Source organism: Notamacropus eugenii, chromosome 3 (assembly GCF_028372415.1).
Source record: "Notamacropus eugenii isolate mMacEug1 chromosome 3, mMacEug1.pri_v2, whole genome shotgun sequence".
NCBI lineage: Eukaryota > Metazoa > Chordata > Mammalia > Diprotodontia > Macropodidae > Notamacropus > Notamacropus eugenii.
The window spans coordinates 221,425,011-221,447,318 of NC_092874.1; the positions used below are offsets into that span (position 1 = coordinate 221,425,011).

General features: G+C 36.2%; 1 protein-coding gene across 7 annotated transcripts in view; it reads left to right on the forward strand.

Annotated features, from left to right (window-relative positions):
• SPATS2 (spermatogenesis associated serine rich 2) overlaps positions 1-22,308 on the forward strand; it is a 145,167-nt gene that overhangs the window by 78,905 nt on the left and 43,954 nt on the right. For all 7 annotated transcript variants that reach the window (XM_072654586.1, XM_072654587.1, XM_072654591.1 and 4 more), the window contains 5 exons: positions 9,382-9,490; positions 11,013-11,062; positions 13,104-13,365; positions 15,283-15,489; positions 17,576-17,711. In XM_072654586.1, the coding sequence (XP_072510687.1) occupies positions 9,382-9,490; positions 11,013-11,062; positions 13,104-13,365; positions 15,283-15,489; positions 17,576-17,711 (764 nt within the window). The remainder of the gene's footprint in view (positions 1-9,381; positions 9,491-11,012; positions 11,063-13,103; positions 13,366-15,282; positions 15,490-17,575; positions 17,712-22,308) is intronic.

Here is a 22,308-nt window from a genome sequence, read left to right on the forward strand (position 1 = left end):
AGAGCCAAACTTTTTGCACCTTAGAATTATATAGCATTTAGTTTTGTTTTTATTCTTTCTATTTACATTGTTGTAGTCATGGATATTACTTTCCTGGTTCTGTATACTTCATTCTGCATCATTTACTATATTTTTGCTTGTTCTTCTCTTAATTCTTCATGGGCATAGTTTCTTACAGTAATATTCTGTTACATTCATGTAGCACAATTTATTTCCTCCAGACAGTGGACATTTGATGGGCAGTGGCCTACTTAATTTCTAGTTCTTTGCTCCCACAAAAAGAGCTACTATGGATATTTTGGTGTATATGTTACCTTTCCCTCTAACTTTAACCTCCTGGGGTATATGCCTAGCAGTAGGATCTCTGGGTCAAAAACTGTAGATATTGATTATTTTTGAGGAGGGACTAGATTCCCAATTGCTTTCCAGAATGGTTGGGTCTATTAACAGCTCTACCAAAAACACCACTTATCATTGTGTCAGTCTTTCTACAACTCTTCTATCAATGAGAGTTTCTTTTCTCGTATTTACCTAATTGTTGGGTATGAAGTGAAATCTCAGGGTTCTTTAGTTTTACCTTTATTAGTAGTAATTTGGAGCATTCTTCTATATGATTTTTAATAGTTCGCAATTCTTGTTTTGAGAACTGTTTGTTTATATCCTCTTACCAGTTATCCATCAAGGACTAAGTTCATATACTTTAATCTCAACTAGGGCCTCACTGCAGCACTGCAATCCTTTATATTGTTCCATGGTATACTTTTCTGAATGGCTGTTCTTGACAATCCCCGGTCTATAGTTCCCTCAACCCATACTTTCTCAGCAGATAACCTTGCCCACTATTTTACCAGGAGTATTGAGGCTATCCTTGTGAGGCCCCCACTCTCCTTTACTCCACACCTCAAAACCCCTCTACATTTTTCTTTTCTTTTATTCCAGCTTCCAAGGAAAATGGTAGCCCTTCTCCTGAAGAAAATCAATCCTTCTACTTGTGTCCTTTATCCCACTTTCCTCTGTCTCTTTGGGAATTTGAGCAGGTGATCATTCCCTCCCTCTTCTAATATTCAGTCTCTTCTTTTCTTCTTGCTCTTTTCTTATCTCCTACAAACTTTCCTAGACTTCTGCCATCTTTAAAAGACTGTCGTGACTCGAACTGTCAGGATATATCTTTCTCCCCTTTCAATACCAAACTCTTAGAGTTATCTATACCTGCTGCCTCCAGCAAGCATTCCTTAAAGTAAGACTTCCAACCCCACCACTGAACTGAATACGTCCCCTCCAAAATGATTCCAGTGACCTATTTTGTTAAAACAAATCAGTAATTCCACTTGATACATTTTGTTTGCCTAATTTTTTCTCCTGTATCCTCTCTCCCAGAGAACCATTCCATATAACAATGAATTGTTTTAAGAAAAAAAAAGGAAGACAGTCAAGCATCCATCAGTACATCAAAAAAATTTGAAAAATATATGCAGTGTTTCTTACCAGTGGACTAAATAACTTAACGAATGGATGAGTAAAAGAACATATATTAACAGATCATTTCATTGAAGATAATGGTGATAAAAACAACATAGCAAAATTTGGGGGATGTAGCCAAAACAGTTCATCAGAAAAAATTTATATCCCTAAACATTTTCATCAGTAAAAGAGAGAAAGAACAGGCAGCTTGAGAAAAAAATAAGAAAAGAAAATCAAGAATTTTTAAAAATTTAAAGATCCAAATAGAAATCCTAATATTCAAAGAAGAAATTAACAAAATTGAAAACAAAATAGAACAAAGTCACATTAATATAACTAGGAGCTGTTTTTTAAAAAAATAAAATAGATAAGCTATCAGGTTGATTTTTTTTTTATAGAGGAAAGCTAATTTATGAGTATCAAAAATGAAAAACTGAATTTACAACATGGAGAAGAAATAAAATTATTAGAAAATATTTTGTCCAATTATACGTTAATAAAACATAACAATCTAAATGAAATGGATTAATATTTACAAAACTGTTAGCTGCCTAGATTAAAAGAACAAGAAACAAAATCTGAAAAAGAAATTAAACAAATCATTAATGAGCCTCCCGAAGAGCGATGGAGAGTGGAAAACAAATTATATCAAATATTTAAGGAACAGTTAAGGAACATGTTTGATAAAAATAGGAAACGGAGTCCTGCTAAATTCCTTTTGTGATACAAAAATGGTCTTGATACTCAAACCAGTAGAGTCAGAGTATTAGCGAGTAGACTATAGCAATAGATCACAAAAATTAAATACTATATCAGATTGCAGAGTTGATTCAATATTAGGAAAAATGTCAACATGACAGACTGTATTAGCAAGAACAAAAATCCTTTGGACTATATACATCAGTAGATTTGGGGAAAGCTTTTGTCAGTATACCATACCCATTCTTGTTTTTAAAAAAACCTACTAGGTAACATAGATATAAACAGATCTTTCCTTAATATAAGTAGCAGCCCTCTAAAACCTAATGCCAGCATTATTTATGATAGGAATAAACTAGAGACCTTTCTAATAAGATGTAGAGTAAAGCAGGGATGCCCATTATTGCTATTACTACATGCTAGAATGCTCAAATAGAGCATATAGATGTAGTAATAAGAAAAAGAAATTGAGGGAATAAGCATGAGTAAAGATGGGATAAAATTATTCCTTTTTGCAAATAATGATGATTTACTTAGATAATCCTAGAATATAAAATAAAAAATTGAAAAAATAACTACAGGCTACAGGATACAAAATAAATTCCCATGCATCATACAGGCAGAGATATAGAAATCCTATTTTAAAATAATTGTAGAATATGTAAAATACTTGGGAATCTACCTGCCAAAGTACACATAGAAACTATATGAATACAACTGTACAAATAACAATATACACATAAATAACAAAATACTTGTTAAAGGACATAAAGATAGAGCTGATCATTTGGGAAAATACTAAGTTTTTCATGATTAGGTCAAGCCAACATAAAAAAGAGGACAGTAATGCCCAAATTAATTTCCTTATTCAATACCAAAGCATTATTTTGTAGAACTAGAAAAAAATAGTCATGAAATTTATCTTGGAGAAACAAAAAATAAACAATCTCAAGGGATATACTTGAGGTTGTTCTTGTGTTTGCCCTTTGTTTTCGAAGAAGACCATGACATCAGGGAAATGTTGATACACCTGCAGTTAATTTGAGTGAGGGAAGGCTGTGCAGGGTTGCCAGCCTCACTTTCTCCTCCAGAGCCATCTAGGTCCAGCGACCAGATATTCATCAGGATGATTGGAGATGGCCCAGGATGCAATGGACCCTGGCCATTTTAGGCAAGGTCTGTTTCAGGTTCTCACTTTGAGTGAGATAGTGAATTCAGTGATGAGGCCTGACAGTATCGAATTTGAGCAAAGAAAAGCAGTCTCGTAGAAATTAGGTTTAGAACCAACACCTTATGTCATAATTCCACATTACATTCTAAATGAATGTACTATTGTAATATTAATGATCAAGCTTAAAAAATTAAAAGAGATGCATATCATATAACTCACCAGTGTGGATAGGAAATCTAATCTTAACCAAATGAGATAGCGCCATTACAAAAGATCACACATAATTTTGATTACATAAAACTGAAAAGCTTTTTTTTCCCTGCATAGACAAAATTAATGCGTCTAGGATAAGGGAAATGGTCAAATTGGGGGAAAAAATCCTTACATCAGATTTGCTTTATAGGGACTTAGTATTCCAGATGTATCAACAATTAATAAATATATATGTAAAACTAATAGTCATTACTCAGTTGATAAGTGATCAAAGGATATGAACAAAAGGTTCTTAAAAGAATTACATAGTATTCACAACTATGTGAAAGAATGCTCCTAATGGCTACCAGTAAGAGAAATGCAAAGCAAAACAACCCTGAGGTTTCACCTCACCCTGAAAATTGGCAAATAATGACCCCAAATTGGCAGTAGTCAGTATTGGAAGGGTTTTGTGGAGACATAAATGGTACAGTCATTTTGGAAAGAAATTTGGTTGGTTTTTTTTTTTAATTTTTTAAAAAATTTATTTATTTTTAGTTTTCAACATTCATTTCCACAAGATTTTGAGCTCCAGATTTTCTCCCCATCTCTCCCCTTCCCCAACCCCCAAAATACCATGCATTCTGATTATCCCTTCCCCTAATCTGCCCTCCCTTTTATCACACCCCTCTCTTCCCTTATTTCTTCTCTCATTTCTTGTAGGTCAAGATAAATTTCTATACCCCATTATCTTTATTTCTTATTTCCCAGTTGCATGCAAAAATAATTCTCAACATTCCTTTCTAAAACTTTGAGTTCCAACTTCTCTCCCCTCCTCCTTCCCCACCCATCCCCACTGAGAAAGCAAGCAATTCAATATAGGCTATATATGTATAGTTTTGCAAAAGACTTCCATAATAGTCATGTTGTAAAAGGCTAACTATATTTCCCTCTGTCCTATCCTGCCTCCTATTTGTTCTATTCTCTCTTTTGACCTTGTCCCTCCCCTACAGTGTTTACTTCTAATTGCTCCCTCCTCCCATTTGCCCTCCCTTCTATCATCCCCCCCACCCCACTTATCCCCTTCTCCCCTACTTTCCTGTAGTGTAAGATAGATTTTCATACCAAATTTAGTGAGCATGTTATTTCCTCCTTAAGCCATATGTGAAGAGGATAAGCTTCACTTTTCCCCTCTCATCTTCTCCCTTTTCTCCTCCATTGAACGGGATTTTTCTTATCTCTTTTATGAGTTATAGCCTGCCCCATTCCATTTCTCCCTTTCTCCTCCCAGTATTTTCCTCCCTCACGCCTTAATTTTTATTTTATTTCATTTTTTTATGGATATCATCTCTTCTGATTCAACTCAGCCTGTACTCCCTGTCTATATGTGTTTGTGTGTGTGTGTCTGTCTGTCTCTAATCCCTCCACCTACCCAAATACTGAGAAAAGTCTCAAGAGTTACAAATATTATCTTTCCATGTAGGAATGTAAACAGTTCAGCTTTAGAAAGTCTTTTATGATTTTTCTTTCCTGTTTACCTTTTCATGCTTTTCTTGATTCTTGTGTTTGAAAGTCAAATTTTCTATTCAGTTCTGGTCTTTTCATCATGAATGCTTGATCCTCTGTATCATTGAATGACCATTTATTCCCTTGAAGTATTATACTCAGTTTTGCTGCATAGGTGATTCTTGGTTTTAGTCCTAGTTCCTTTGACTTCCTATTCCAAGCCCTTTGACCCCTTAATGTAGAAGCTGCCAGATCCTTTTTTATCCTGATTGTATTTCTGCAGTACGTGGATTGTTTCTTTCTAACTGCTTGCAATATTTTCTCTTTGACCTGGGAACTCTGAAATTTGGCCACAGTATTCCTAGGAGTTTCTCTTTTCAAGTCTCTTTCAGGAGGTGATTGGTGAATTCTTTCAATATTTATTTTGCCCTCTGATTCTAGAATATCAGGGCAGTTTTCCTTGATAATTTCATGAAAGATAATGTCTGAGCTCTTTTTTTGATCATGTTTTTCAGATAGTCTCATAATTTTTGCATCTCTGTCATTTCTCTTCCCAATTTTTCCTCCACCTCTCTAACTGGATTTTCAAAATCCTTTTTGAGCTCTTGCATGGCCTGAGACTATTGAATATTTATTTTGGATGCTTAAGATACAGAAGCCTTGACTTTTGTGTCTTTCTCTGATGGTAAGCATTGTTCTTCCTCATCTAAAAGGATAGTTACCAAGAAAGTAACCTTCTATAGTCTTATTTTTTTCCCTTTTTTGGGCATTTTCTCAACCGGTTACTTGACTTTTGGGTCCTTTGTCAAGAGTAGGATATACTCTGGGGATCTGTAAGATCTCAGTTCCTCTAAGGTGGCACAATCAAGTGTGTACACTGGTCTGGGAGCAACAAGAAACTTTTGTGCCCAGAATCTGGAGTTTCCTCTCCACAACCACCTGGCCTCCAGTTCCACCAAGCCAGCATGGGGGCTGAGATTCAGATAAGCTGCTCAATTCCTCCAGAAGCATTAGGTGGGGATAGGGCCTCCATATAGGGCTGAGGTAAGGATCAGCTGCTCAGTGCCCCCAGGGATTTTACGATCCAACAATGGATGCAGGCTGCTGTGGGAGCTGCTGCTGCCTAATGCAGCCTGTGCCACCACTAGCCGCTAGAAGCTTGAGCTATGGGAAGACTCTGCTCCCTTCTCAACCCGCTGAAAAAGCCCTCTCACTGACCTTTGGCGCTTGTGGGTTGAGCAATCTGCAAACTGCCACTATTGCCACTGGGGATTACGCCCCTGAGGCCTGCTCAGGTCCTCCTCCCAGAGCTGTGCCACCCAGCCAAGGCTGGACTGGGCTCTGCTCCACGTCTGATGCAACAGACCTTTCCCGTCGGCCTTTCAGGTCACCTTGGGCTGGAAATCTCCTCCACTCTGTTGTTCTGTGGCTTCTGCTGCTCTAGAATTTGTTGAGAGTCTTTCTTTACAGGTATTTTATGGACTGTGGGGAAAGAGCTAGTGTATGTGTGTCTTTCTGCTCTGCCATCTTGGCTCCGTCCTTCTAGTCTCATAATTTTTAAATTGTCTCTCCTGGACCCAGGTCAGTTCTTTTTCCAATGAGATATTTTCACATTATCTTCTATTTTTTTATTCTTTGGTTTTGTTTTGTAATTTCTTGGTTTCTCATAAAGTCATTAGCTTCCCTCAGCTCCACTCTCATTTTTAAAGAACTATTTTCTTCAGTGAGCTTTTGAACCTCCTTTTCCATTTGGCTAATTCTGCTTTTTAAAGCCTTCTTCTCCTCATTGGCTTTTTGGACCTCTTTTTCCAATTGAGTTAGCCTATTTTTAAAAGTGTTACTTTCTTCAGCATATTTTTGGGTCTCCTTTAGCAAGCTGTTGACTCTCTTTTCATGTCTTCCATGGCCTGAGCCCATTGCATATTCATTTTGGAGGTACTGGATGCAGAAGCCTTGACTTCTCTGACAGTATGCATTGTTCTTCCTCATCCAAAAGGATGTCAGAAAATACCTGTTCACCCATAGTAACCTTCTCTAGTTTTATTTTTTCCCCCCTTTTGGGGCATTTTCCCATCCAGTTACTTGATTTTTGACTCCTTTGTCAAGAGGAGAGTATACTCTAGGGACCTATAGGTTTTCAGTTCCTCCAAGGTGGCGCAATCAGTGGAGAGGCGTTTACTCCTCTCTTAGCCTGCACTCTGGTCTGGGAGCAACTGCAAGCACTCTCTTCTGCCCAGGATCTGCAACTAAAATTCCCTCTCCCTAGCCTCCACTGACTCCACCATGCCAGCTAGTGCTGCTCCTCACCCCAGGATCTCCACTTAGGGCTGACACTCAGATCAGCCACTCAGTTCCCCCAGGGTCTTTAGGTTGCAGGCTCCAAAAATGGACACTGCTGCCACCTCAGCTGGACCGTGCTCCCGTCTCACCCAGGTGAAAGAGCTTTCTTACTGACCTTCTAAGCTATCTTTGGCATTTGTGGTGTGAGAAATCTGGGAATCACAGCTGCTGCCTGTGATTCTGCGCGCTGAAGCCTGCTCTTGTCCTGTCCCTGCTGTGCCCTGCATCTAAGGTTGGGCTGGGTTTCACTCTGAGACTGGTGTGATAGACAGCCTGGAGGCTGTCTTGGGCTAGAGATCTCTTTTACTCTCTTGTTTTGTGGCTTCTGCTACTGTAGAATTTGTGTAGCATCATTTTTTTTACAGGTATTTTATGGACTGTGTGGAAAGAGCTTCTACAGGTCAGTCCTTCTTCTCTGCTCCTTTGGAAAGAAATTTGGAGTTATTCAAATAGAGCAACTAAGTTGTCCATACCTTTTAAACCAGAAACTTCATTATTGAGTTTTGGGGTTTTTTGTTTGTTTGTTTTTATTTATTACTGAGCTTTTGCCCTAAGGAATCTGCTGCTAAGAAGAAAGACCCCATATAGACCAAAATATATCATCAGCACTTCTTGTGATTTGGAAACAAATTGAATGCCCATCATTTGGGGAATGGCTTAACAAATTCTAGTACATGAATGTAATGGGATATTACTGTGCTTGTAATGAATGTGTATGATGAATATAGAAGCTTGGAAAAAATGTATATGCACTAATGCAAAGTGAAACAAGCAAAACAAAGGAAACAATATACACGGTAACTATAGTTGTATAAATAGAACAACTATTCATCAAAAATCAAAAGTAAATGTTACAAAATTATGAAGATCAAGCAGGATTTGAAATGAGATATAAGAGGACACCCACATCCCACCCTTTAATGGAGGTAGGAGAGCCAAAGGTGTGAAATGTTGCACGTTTTTGGATTTTTTCAATGTTTTTATCTGTTACATTCATTTTTTCCTTTAAAAATACTATTTGTTATATTTAGTTATAAACTACTTGCCTATTTCACCCTCTGTTTAGAGGGTGGAGTACTGAACTCCTCCCAAAGCTTTCCAGATACCTCTACTTTTCATCAGTAGCTCTGCTTAGTTTGAACTCCACAGAGCACCATGTGTTGCCAGATACCCTGTTGGTGGCACACACACCACTCTACTTTTTAGCTTACTTCTGTCTTTCATCTTCCTCCATAGCCAGGTTAGTCCCATGCTCCCTCAAAACCAAGTCTCTCTGTTCCGGATCTATACCCCAGACCTGGGCAATGGCTGACAGAGCTGAGAGATGGCACCCATTCTTCTACCCAGAGTTAGTTCAGGAGTCTCCTGGGATGTACTTCTTGCCCTGATACTCTTTCTTTACCTTCTTTCTGTCTTTGAACTCTGGAATGCTTCTGTCTACTGCTGCCATACAGCACTCCTTGCCAGCCCCTATCCAGGTTTCTGCAGACATCTCTGTCTTTCTAAACTTTCCTGGCCTAGAAAAATGACCCACTGTGATTTTTACTTGGCTTTTCAAGTCTGTTATGTTTTCTAGATTGTTATGAAGAAGTGTGCTAGATAAGCTAGGCAGACATGCTTCTCTTCTCATTACTCTCCCTCCTCAGTGTTCATTACAAACATTTTTCAACTTCACCTTTCTTCTAAAAATTAGAAAAGTTATTGATTCTGAGCATCACTTTGCTATGAACTTGAGTGCCTTTTATTTGGGAGATAGTATTTATTTTTTATTTCTTGAAATTTTATTTTTGTCTTTTTCTTCAAATTAATTTTCCATATGCTTTTATGTGTATACACATGCACAAATTTTCCTGAGATAGTAATATGTGTTTTGACTAATGCTAAAGAATGATAAATGTTGTTAAGAAAGAAATATCACTTTTTTCCAGTGCCCTAAGTAATGTAATATACTCTTGGCAATTCATTTTAAAAGGTTAATGAGTAAAATGACCACTAACCCCATCTTTTCATAGATCAATGCAGTACGTGCAATAGTCCCCAATCGGAGTAACAATGAAATCATCCTAGTCTTGCAGCATTTTGATAACTGCGTGGACAAAACGGTACAAGCATTCATGGAAGGTAAGCCTACTCCACAGTTTTTAAGTGTGCTATATAATGAAGGGCTTTGGTCAGACAGTAAATATGTATTCAGTTCCTTCTGTATACCCAGTACTGTGCTAAGGGCTGGCAATACAAATATGAAAAAAGAAAGATCATTCCTACCTCAAGAAGCTTGCGTTCTATAAGGGGAGAAGACCTCAAGGTGGGAGGAGTGGGGCTGGGGAAGAAGGTACCTAGTGCCCCCAATCCAAGATAAGCTGGTGGGCAAGGAAAAGATAACTGCCTTGGGAATCATCTTTAAATGGAAGCTTTGGGAGGAGTCCTTTGCCTCCAATCAGAGGGGATAAGATACTGAGAGTACTAACAAGGAGTGAGCCGATACAGTTTCTGCAGGTGAGGAATTCCTTGAGGGGTTTTCCTGGGGGCATGATAGGGCTAGTCTAAGTAGTGAAAGTAGACATTTTTAAAGAAACATGCATTCAGATATCTTGTATGTTATAGCTCATTTAGCAGAACTCACCATAACAGACCATAGTATCTTTTTTCATATAAATTATAATATCATTTTACTTGCCTAAACTCTTTAAGAGAAGATTTATTCCTTTCTCTCAAAATATATTTTACTGCCATTCAGGAAAATACCATAGTACCACAATGACATATGTATTTTAGATTAGGTTAGACATTTTCTCAAGTATGCAACCATGGAAAAGTGATTCATTGCTCCTTCATTTTATGGCAACCACTCAGACTTGATCGTGATATCATTTACTGTGATCTTTCTAATTTGGTCCTCAGTTTCTTCATTTGAAAAAGAGTGGAATTAAATTATTTTCCAAACTCTCAAGGGTAACACTAGCAGAAACCAAGTGAACTAGACAAATAACCTTTGCATTTTCCTAAGATCCAGAATGAATATATCTCTTCAATGGCTGTGTTTGTGACACTAGATTATATTAAGTCTTTTTTCCTAGTTTTTTTGAAAAATTTTTAAGAAGTCTGAATCATTTGAAGGTACTCTGCATGTTTAATCAGGAAAGGGGAGACTTAAGGCAGACATGATAGCTGTCTTTAAGTATTTGAAGGACTATTATGTGCAGAGGGATGAGATTTATTTTATTTGGCCCCAGTGGGCAGAACCAGAAGCAGTATGTAGATGGAAGCTGGAAAGAATCTGATTTAAGCTTGATGTCAGGAAAAACTTCATAACTGTTAGACCTACCCCAAAGTGGAATGCGCTGCCTTGACAGGTAGTGGGTTCTTCTTGGAGAACTTCAATCAGAAGCTGGATGATCCCTTGTCAAGTATGTTATATCAGAGATTCCTTTCATATGTGGCCTGGAGTAGGTGGTTGCTTAGTTTTCTTCTGGCTCTCAAATTCTGTGATTCTGTCACAATAGGCAGGCTTCCCAAAGGCAAACTTCATATTGAAACTTAACCTTTCCCTTTATCAGCTTTTGGAAATTCTCCAACTACGACAAGAAATAGTGGCACTAATTCCTGATTAATTATGGGGGAAAATGTTGCTTTCCTCTTGCAGGCAATGCCAGTGAAGTACTAAAAGAATGGACAATAACAGGCAAGAAAAAGGTAACTTGAACAAAATTTAGTGTTGTGCTTTTGATCTCTGTATTGTCAAAAAAAAAAACCAACAAACCTCAATAAAACTTACTGTTGTATTCGATGAACCTTTTTTATTCACCTGTTTTAAATAATGGCTAATTTCTTCCATCAGTGAGATGCAGCTATGTCTAAAATGAGGTAGCAAATCCATGTGAATGCTACATAAAGGTTTAGGACAAGGAACGGATAGCTTTGCTGTGTTGCACTTGCAGAGGGGATATTGATTTTAGAGAGAAAGTGAAATTGTAGAGCATGTCAGGGAAAGCAGAGCTGCTCCAGAGAAAATGATCTCTTCAGTGGTTTTCAGAATCGTTTGTGTCCTGGGTCAGTTAGAAGGTTGGGTTTTTTTTATGGTCAGACAACTGCTTCTACTTCTCATCCATTGTGATGTGGATCCTGAAATTACAGAACCAGAACTAAACAGCTGTATGATAGTGCCCAGATAGTGCTCTCAGCGTTACACCTATTGAGTGTTTCTCAGGGGATATTCAGCATTTCAGTGCGTAGGTCCAAGGAGCAGCTTATAATCAAAAAGCAAAGGGCCTTTTGGCAACTGGTCAAAAAAGATGAAAGGGTCATAAGCTCCTGATCCATTAATATCAATTCTAAAATGTTGACATAAGTGGTTCTTTTTACAATTGGTTCATTATTCTTTTAATTACACATTATTTCATTGTCTAAATAACTGACATGTCCTTCCATATGGTGAAGTTTTGGATCTGTTTTTGTATGTGGGTGGGCAGGATAGTCTGGTTAGCCATTAATATCAGCAAGTCTATATATACATATACATACATGTATATGAAATAAATTCATCTTGAACTTATTGAACAGTCAATCAACAAGTATTTATTAATTGTATTAGGTACTTAATACATTATTGTAATGTATTAGGTACTTTCCTAGGTGCTGGCAATAGCAATAGGAAAAAGGAAGTATCCCTACTTGTGGATGAGCTTACATTCTAATTAACATTCTGCTAATCAGCCCCTTAACGTAGAAAAGCAAGCTACTTTCAGCTTTCCCAAGGCATCCTGTGTCCTGTTCTCTGTATTCTCATACTCAGTTTGTGACCTTATCAGCTTCTAGAGATTTAGTTATGATCTTTGTGCCATTGACCGTCACACCTATCTATTTAGGCTTAGTATATTTCCAGGCCAGCATCCTTAATTGATTACTGTCTCCAACTCAACACATCCAAAACAGAATTCATTATCTTTTCCCAAAACCACTCACCCTTATACCAAACTTTTCTGGACTCTTGTAAAAGAGTCATTTCTACCATCTCCAATCCATTCTACGTACAACTGCCCAAGTACTTTTCCTAATGTGCCCATCTGACTGTATCACACTGCTATTCAGTAAACTCCATTGACTCTCCTACCACCTCTGTGATCAAGTATAAGCTTGTCAGTTCGATTTTTTAAGACCCTTCACCACTTGACCCCAGTCTACCTTTCTAGCCTAATTATAAATACAAACTATTTCCCTTTCTGCATTCTGTAGTTCAGTCAAACTGACATTCTCTCTGTTCCTCACACATTACACTCCATCTCTCATCTCCATACGTTTATACTGACTCTTCCAACATTGCTGGAATGATCTCCCTCTTCACTACCACCTTTTTAGAATCCTTTTTTTTTACTTCTAAATTATACTCCAGTCACCTTCTATATGAAGCCTTTCCTGACCCTTCCCCAGCTGTTTGTGCCCTTATTCTCAGTGTACTTTTCTAATTATTTTGTACATATACTGTTTCTACCTGCATACATATGTTATTTCCTCATTGGAATGTAAGCTCCTTAAGGGCATGGCCTTTTAATTTTTTTGTTTATATCCACGGTCCCCCTGTCTTAGTGTCTAAGCCTTAATAAATGCTTACTGATTAAATTTATAAGTTGCTAAAGTGTTTAGTAATTAAACTTTCTCTTTGGGTTGTGGTGTACTTTTTCCTCTTCCTCTTCCTCTTCCTCTTCCTCTCCTATCCTCCATCTTTAACAACTCTTAGAACAAAAAGAAGAAAAGCAAACCAAAATCTGCAGCAGAAGCAAGTAACAATCTACCAGACACAAATAAGCTGTCATCCACTCAAGAGGAGCAGTCAGTAGCTTCTTTGGATAAAAGTGGGATTAATGGTTACCATGTCAATGGTGCTGCTAATGATACAGAGTCTGTGGACTCTCTCAGTGAAGGCTTGGAGATACTTTCAATAGATGCCAGAGAACTGGAAGATTCTGAATCTGGCACACTGGACATGTCTGATAGAACAGGTGAGCTATTCAAAATTTTTTCTTTTGTTTTGTTTTTAAATGGGACTTGATTGAAAGACATGGGATAGTAGCTGAGAGAGTAGTTAAATAAATTGATTCCAGTTGGTTAACTTGGCAACTTCTTAACTAAGAGGGTTTTATGGGACATCTTGTAATAATGCAGGTTTAAAAGAAAATCATTCTTACCACATTCTTGGTTTTCATAAACCCCATATTTTTCTTACTTATCTTCAGAACTTATCTTTGTCTAATTTAAATGACATTATATTTGCAAAGTACTTTGCACAGTGCCTTGTGCATAGTAGGTGCTTATTAAATGTGTATTCCCTTCCTTTCTTCCCTTACAGAAATCTCCTGGTTTCATAGCAGATGGTATTAACTTAGTGCCTAGATGCTGCTGCTGAGTGGAGTGGAGGCAGTTGTCTAAAATATAATTAAAATAAAATAGCTTTGTAAGCTGATTAAATTAATAATGCTGGAAAGAGGAAAAGGGAAAAGCTTTCTTTACACACACACACACACACACACACACACACGTATGTATGTATGTATGTATACTTATATAGGCATACATGTTTTTCCATCCATGTTTGATGCACAGTGTAGAATATATAATGAGTGTGATCCTGAAACAAAACCATGTAGTAGGAGGAGTCAGAACATGGAGTCAGAAGGGTTACATTTTAATTTAAGTTCTGATACTACGTAGTCAAATCATTTAAGCTCATTAAGCTCAGTTTTCTGTGAAATAGATTACATTTCTATTACCTCTATCTCATTGGGTTGTTTTGAGGTAGGCATTTTGTCAACCTTAGAGCACTTTATATATGTGAGATACTGCTAATTTTCTTTTCATCTGAACCACATTCTTGGTTTTCATAAACCCCATATTTTTCTTAAGTAAGATTCAGAGTTACTGCTCTTCCTTTTTGAATGATTTAGTTTTTAAAAACTTTTGATTAATTATATCACTTTTTATGTCACCTTCTTTTCCAGATAGATTCCTTCCCTCTTCCCCTACCCACAGAGCCATCCCTTGTAACATAAAAAAAATTTTTTTTAATGTTTTAATAGTTTAGTAAAACTAACCAACGTGTCAGCCAAGTTTAGTATTGTATATTATGGGCCCCCACCTCTTTAAAAAAGAAGCTAGTATGGATTATCTATATTCTTCTCCAGGGCTAAGCTAACACACTGCTGAGTTTCTGTTTTTGTTCTTTTGTAGTTATTGTATATATTTTTGTCATTTCTGCTGACTTTGTCTTCTAAGCTTCTCTGAATTCTTCATTGAATAGTTTAATTTTTATCACTTCTTTGATACCTCACTTCTACTTTCCCTGCTTTCAGGGATTTGCAAATGTAATAAAAATATAAGAATTAAGTTTTATTTTAGCATGTTCGAGATTCTCCTTTGTTGCTTTTTTATTAACACATGGGGAAAAAAATTTGAAGAAGATTCTTATTTTCCTTGAGTTTCCTTTTCTTTTTAAGAACCAAATTTGGACTCACCTTCAACTAACAATTGTAGTTCCTACTTTTCTTGTTCAATGCAAATTTGCCCTTCTTTCAAGATACCTTATGGAAGTTGAAAGAAGCTGGTAACATTGGCTTCTGTTTACTTCCTTATCCCAAAGCCAAGGGGATAAAGTAGTTGGAAATAGGGCACCATGTTCACCTGCCTTTGTTCCTTTAAGAGATCACTCATTAGGGTAAATGGGGAAAGGAAGATAGGAGCAACTATTAACTATCTGTGCCTGAGCCTGCATTTATTCTTTGTGATCGGATTGTTTTGTTTACAACCATTTGAGGGACATTGTTTTTCCCATAATATTTTCACCTTTCTTGTTTTTCCTTAGAACAATTTAGCTTAATTTTCCCCAGACTTGATGTTGTAACTTTCTTCCTTTTCTTTGACAGTGTCAGTGCTGGAGAATGGTGTTTCTGATTTTGAGTCCAAGTCTCTGATCCTGAATGCTACTCAGACTTCTCAACAGTCTCTGAAATATGAGTCCAGGAATCCCATCAAATCTCTGTCCAGACCCAACCCAGGCACTCAGTTTTCAAGCCTGGGCTCTCTCTCCACAATAGAAGACATTCCACTCTCCTCTACTAACAAAAAACTAGGTAAAGCAGAGCCTTTCCTTAAGAAAAAGAGATAAAAACAATGCCTTGAGCAAAAGATGGAAAATTACCTTTATGGTTTTACTGATAGGATTTCAGTAATCTAAAAGAATAGTTAGTAGTACAAACTTGACTCTCTTTTCTGTTCTTTAGTCAGTAACTACCAAAGCTCTTTTCTCTGCCTCCTTGTGCACAGTTGGAATCTGACAGCAATTCAGATGTCGTGCCCCACACAGTGGTCGTGTTGAAATGACATTGATCCCTTTCCTAAAAAGCAATCATACTCCACTTCTAGGATGTCTCATATGCTAACATTTAGCAGCTCCTTTTATTTGCCTAACTACAAAGATTTCTCAGTTCATATGCCATTTATTTTACATTACATCTTTTGGTTGACCAAAAAGTAAAAAAAAGTAAATAAATAAAGGTAAAAAGACATAACATAATATGATACCTAGTTTTTAAAGAGACCTTTACAATCTCTTCAAAATCCAGTTTTACCTCCTTTTAATAGACCTAAGACCCCTAGCTCTAAGATTTCAGCTTTAAATAGTGTTTTCTAAGAAGCAAACATTTAGTAGGGATAGCTCTTTACTATAAGAAGCATTACAACAAGCAGCCAATAATTTAATATGGTAGTATAATTAATGACTGTTAGATATAGAAAACAAATCCCTGAAGAACCGAAAATGAATATCTCTCAAAGAGGGCATTAGAAAAGTGCACGATAAATGTAAACAGGCAATAGCATATAACAGTTAAGGAACTTTTAAAAACAAGAGTAAAATTGCCAGTGAGGGTGAGAAATAACAGATGAACAGCCTGACTGTTCCACTGGTATCTTAACAATGTGAAGGGAAATTGAGGATGGTCCCCACCTCATTAGGTGGCCCTTCTCAGCGATGAATTTATGGGAGGACGTTGCTAAGAGTTGTAACGGAAAGGCAGACAAGAATGCTTTTTAATCTCTATAATTGGAGGGAGTATCTAAGCTCATGAGGTAACAGATGATCCTTGATAACAGGTAACAGAAACATTTGATTAGTAACTGTGATCACATGTTTTGGTGCATAGTTGTTTATTTCAGTGATGTCAAATTCAAAAACCAAAAAGACCACCAAACTGTGTATGTAATGATCCCAGCTGGCCTCATACTGACTTAGAAAACTACATGTTAACATTATGTATGTTCTATTGTATTTTTATTTATTTTGTTAAATATTCTCTGATTACATTTTAATCTGGTTCAGGCTGTATTCAGGCTGTATTGCAAGGTGACCTGTGTTTGACACCTCTCAACTACTTCATTTAAGAGGCAAAGTGTAAAAAGGCACTAGCAATATGCAGATTATATTTCTTTAATTAAAAGTGTCTCCTTTTTCTTCTCTGGCCTTTAACCTGGTTTAGCTCCATGGAGCTCAAAAATCTATCTTGTCTTTATATGCATTTTTATTAGACAGGGATTTGGGTTTCTCTTCGTTTGCTACAAATGCAGCAATAAGAGACAGTCATAATATGCCTGATTTATTTTTTCCTTATACATAAAACCAGTCAGGTAAATTAATATAGATTTCATAGGGCCAAGGCCTTAAAGAAATCTAGATAGGCACTAAAATAAGAGTGATGCTATGACAAGGAAAAATATAAATGTAACTAGAACATCTGTAGCATGGCACTACGCTGTATTTCTGTAGGTACATGAGCCTCTTCATTAAGTACACTTAAACTTTAGATTCTGATGAACATAGGAAGAGCTAATGATTATTTTTAAACCATCCCAGGCATATTTATTTCACTTTCATACACACCTGGCAAATTTATGTATAGCCAGTTCTTCATTATTAATAGTATAGCATTTGTTTGATAAACTGTCCAATTTAAATTCAATAATTTTGGGGTGATTGGGAAGATTATGGACATTTTCATACTACAGATTAAAACACCATCAGTTTTTCCTTTTTGAGGTGGAAGTGGTGACCACTTGGGAAAGATTCTTAGTTCCATGTGACTTGTCATGTTTAGGTTTCCAGATTCACTTTCAGGAGACTTATGGAGCTCTCACCATAATTTCTTGCTGCTTCTTTTCTAGGTTCCAATATTGAAAAATCTGTAAAAGACCTACAGCGTTGTACAGTTTCTCTTGCACGGTATCGAGTAGTGGTTAAAGAAGAAATGGATGCTTCCATTAAGAAAATGAAGCAAGCCTTCGCTGAGCTTCAGAGTTGGTAAATTAAATTGTATTATAGAGGTGATCACACATACCAGTGGTCTAAGTACACTTTGTACCTATAGGAAAAGAAGGTTGAATGCTCATTTGGGTTCCTATTATACTACCTCCAGGTTGAATGCTTTTTAAGAGTTAAAGATGTTCTAGAGGCTGTCTTATCTACTGTCTAAGTTTCAACACCAGTTAGAAAGAAGGAATGTTAGGAAATGATTGTAGAATAGAGCATTTGTGGCTCTGAGACTTGGACTATTATTTTTATATCAAGTCTTCTAAATTAGAAATTAGCAAACTTTTGTTATTTTTAAATTTTCCTTTTTTTCTTAAGTTTTATTGATGCCTTTTTTGTTTTTCACACCGCAGTTGTTTCCTAATATATACACATACATAAGTGAATACTCTACCTTGCAACAAACAATTCATCAAAACCAACCAACACCTGCCAACATATGCCAAACACTGCACTCCTAGTGTACTACCACACCTCTGTGTTTCATTACCTTTTCTCCAGGACCAAGTCTGGCCATTGCATTTAGTCTGTATTTAGCTTCCTATTAGTGTTGTTTTCATTTGCATTATTGTAACCATTGTTCTTTGGTTCTACTGTCAGGTGATTCCACACCAGTTCTAATAAGACTTCCCATTTAAAAAAAAATTCATGTCCGTTGTTGCTTTTTGTTTGTTTTAAATGAGTTTTTATTGATATTTTAGTTTTTTGCATCACCATAGTATCCCAATTATCTATCCTCTGCCTCATCCCAGAGCACCATTCTATATAACAAATGGTATTTTTAGAGAGAGGAAAAAAATCCGCACAACTATTCATTACATTGAAAAAGTCCAAAAGTATGTGCAATGTATTACACTTGAAGATCTCCCACCTCCCCTAAAGGTTAAGGTGTCAGTGTCCTCTGATATCTCCTCATTGAAGTCATGTCTGATGTTTATAATTTTGTTAAATTTACTTTTGATTTTTTAGTGTGTAGTTCTTCCCATTTTCATTGTAACAGTTACTCTGTACATTGTTTTCTTCTCTCTGCTTTACTTTAATCTGCATCAATTTATATGGATCTTTCCATACTTCTTTGTATTCATCATACCATTTCTTACAACACAGTAATATTCCATTATATTTACGTACCACAGTTTGTTAAGCCATTCCCCAATTGATGGACATCTAATTTGTTTCCAATTCTTAGCTATCACAAAATGTGCTACTTTAAGTATTTTGGAATATATGAGGACTTCCTTCTTATCAATGACTTCCTTGGAGTATAAGCCCAGTAATGGAGTTTCTGGTTCAAAGGGTATGGACATTTTAGTCACTTTACTTGCATAATTCCAATTTCTTTCCAAAATGGTCGTATCATTTCACAGCTCCACCAACAATGCATTAGTATGCCAATCATTTCACAACCCCTCCAACATTGAGTATTGCCATTTTTTTTTTGTCACATTTGCCAGTTTACAGGGTGTGAGGTGAAACCCCAAGGTTGTTTTAATTTGTATTTCTCTAATTAGTAGTGATTTGGAGCATTCTTTCATGTGGTTGTGAATACTTTGCAATTCTTTTGAGAATTGTTTGTTCATATCCTTTGACCATTTATCTGTTGGGGAATGGTTAATTTGTCTTATGTGTGTTTATTAATTGTTGATATATCTTGGATACCGAATCCTTATAAGGGAAATTTGATATGAAGATTTTTTTTTCCCATTTAGCCACTTCTCTTCTTATTCTACATGCATTAATTTTGTCTGTGAAGAAGCTTTGCATGATCTTTTGTAATTGCCTATCTTATTTGATTAAGAATATGTCTCCTACCCATAGCTGTGAGAGGTATATGGTCTGTTTCTCTTCTAATTTTTTTATAGTATGATCTTCTATATATATTAAGGTGACATATCTTTAGAATATATTGAAGAATATAGTTGTTCTAAGCCTAATTTCTGCCAGAATACTTTCCAGTTTTTCCAGCAGTTTTTATGAAATAAGGAGTTTTTCCTTAGGTAACTTATGTTTTTTACTTTGTCAGACTCTGGGTTATTGGGTTCTGAATCTCTCCTTGTCTAGTCTTTTCCATTGATCTCTCTCTTTATTTTTTAGCCCAATACCAAAGGGTTGTTGAATGCTGCTGCTTTTTAATATAGTTGGAGGTCTAGATGTGTTATCTCTCCTTCCCTACTTTTTTTTTTTTAGCATTTCCCTTGATTTTTCTAGATCTTTTATTTTTCCAGATTAATTTTAGTATTGGTTATCAAGTTCTAGAAAGAATTCCTTTGATGATTTGATTGGTCTAGCATTAAAAGTATAAATTAATTTTTGTGGTATTATCATTTTTATTACATTGGCACAGTATTGAATATTTCTCTAGCTATTTAAGTTGTGTTTTATTTCACTGATGAGCATTACGTAACTGGATCCATGTAAGTCTTTTGTGTCCTTCAGTAAATTGACCTCCAGATAGTTTATGCATTTTTAATTATTTGGAATGAGATTTTCCTATTATTGCTTCTTTGGGTTTGTTATTTTTATATAGACTTGCTGTTGATCTTAGAGGATTTTGTTTTGTAGCCTGCAACTTTACTGAAGCTGTTAATTGTCTTAATTAGTATCCTTGCTGATTCCCTAGGATTTTTCAAATAAACCCTCATATCCTCAGGAATTAGGGATGGTTTTAAATCTTTTTTACCTGTCTTTATGCCTTTCATTTCTTTCTCTTGTCTTATTGGTAGTGCTTAGTCTTAAAGTGTAGTGTTATGTGTTTTACAGTATTTTTATTTGTTTTGTTTAAATATTTCCTAATTGCATTTATTCTGATTTGGGCCTTACTTGGAAATGTTGTGGGTTACATGTGGCCTCCAGGCTGTGTGTCATGTGTTGGACGCTTCTCATCTAGTGTCTGGATGATGCAGTTTTTTGTACTAGGCTTTAAATTGTTATAAAAGGATTTGTTCTGTGAAATTTGGATTCAGTCAAAGGGTCTCACTTGAATGAAGACCTAGAGGGCCACATGTGACCTTGTTTATAATGTAGCTTTAATTTCCACTTAATTTAGAAAACTTTAGAATGAATATTTTCCCTAAAGTTTCTCCTTTATCATATATATACACTGGCATGTTTATGGACTTTTTAATCTTAAAGAAGTAAAACAAAAAAACTGGAAACAAAAGGGGATTCCCATTGATGAGAAAATGGTTAAAAATTTGTGGTATGTAAATGTAGTGGCATATTACTGAGCTGTGAGAAACTGACTATGAGGGATTAAGAAAAATAGACTTTATGAATTGATACAGAATGAAATAAGTAGAATCAGAAAGATATTTATGGTAACTAAAGCAATGTAAGTATAAAGAAAGACAAAATAGAACTGGATGCTGTGTAATTATAGTGGTCCAAGACGAGATGAGAAAATGCTTCTTCCTTTCATGGGAGAATTGAGGCGTTGTGGATATAAAATGTTGCATACGCTTCAGATGAACTTGATGGGTCAGTTGGTTGTGCTTTATGGTTTTTGTTTCTTTTGTTACAAAGGAAAGGGTAATTGAAGAGTAAAGGGAAGGGCTTATTTGGAAATGACAATGATTTTTAAAAAACAAAGGCATCAGTAACACTTTAAAAAATATTTTCTTTAAAAATGAAGAAGATACTTTATAGAGAAGTATATGTTCACTTCCAAGGAATCTAATTTTCCCCAAAACATACAAAGGAAATAGAGCATAACGCGTACTTTTGTTTCACTGCCAAAGTGTCCTATGCATTTTAAAGCCCCAGGAGTGGTTTGCAGATTCCACAGCTGTTGGTGTGAGAACTGTCTCAAAGCTACCAAAAAGGTACCAAAGTTGCTGTTTCTTCTGAGGTATAAAATGGGTATCATTTGGTTTCTTTGCATTAACCAAGCTGATAAAATCAGTTTCATCTGAGTCCTCTATCTTTTTTTTTCCTGAATATAATATTAAAAGAAAATCTCTTCAAGTATTTGAACATTCTCTTGTCTAAAGTATTTGTTTTCTTTGGGAGTGATTGCTAGTGCTCTTTGGTCAGAATTACCACTTTAGACCCTGGCATCATTTTTGGAAAAGTTTAAAGATTTAAGAATAGTTCAACAATATTTGCATTGAAAAGTGTATAGGATCCAGTTCAATTAAAAACCTTTATGAATCAGGAAATACAGTTCTGTGAGGTAAACATGTGAATTCCTGCTTACAACTAACTTGTAGCCCAGACAGGGGAGCTTCTTTCAGTAAATGTCACGTGTAATGTTTCCTTTTGGGCAACTTTGTATTTAGAGTTGATTAGCAGGTACAAATACCACCTCAATTTAACTTGAGAAAAAAGATTAACTGCCCTTTTCTGCCAGCGCATAACTCTTTTGTATGGTTGAGGAGAGTTTTAAACTGCCTTGTTTCAATGCCCTTTGCCCTTGCTGCTTCAGGACATAATGTCACTTAGGAAGCTACCTTTACAATGGTTTGTCTAAAAAGAAGGTGGTGGATTCCAGGACTGAGTTAGCTGGAGGACCTCAGAGGACATTGGGGAAATTGCACAGCGTTTTTTTTTTCTTTAATGTCATGTATAAACGGACTTGTTACCTGCATGA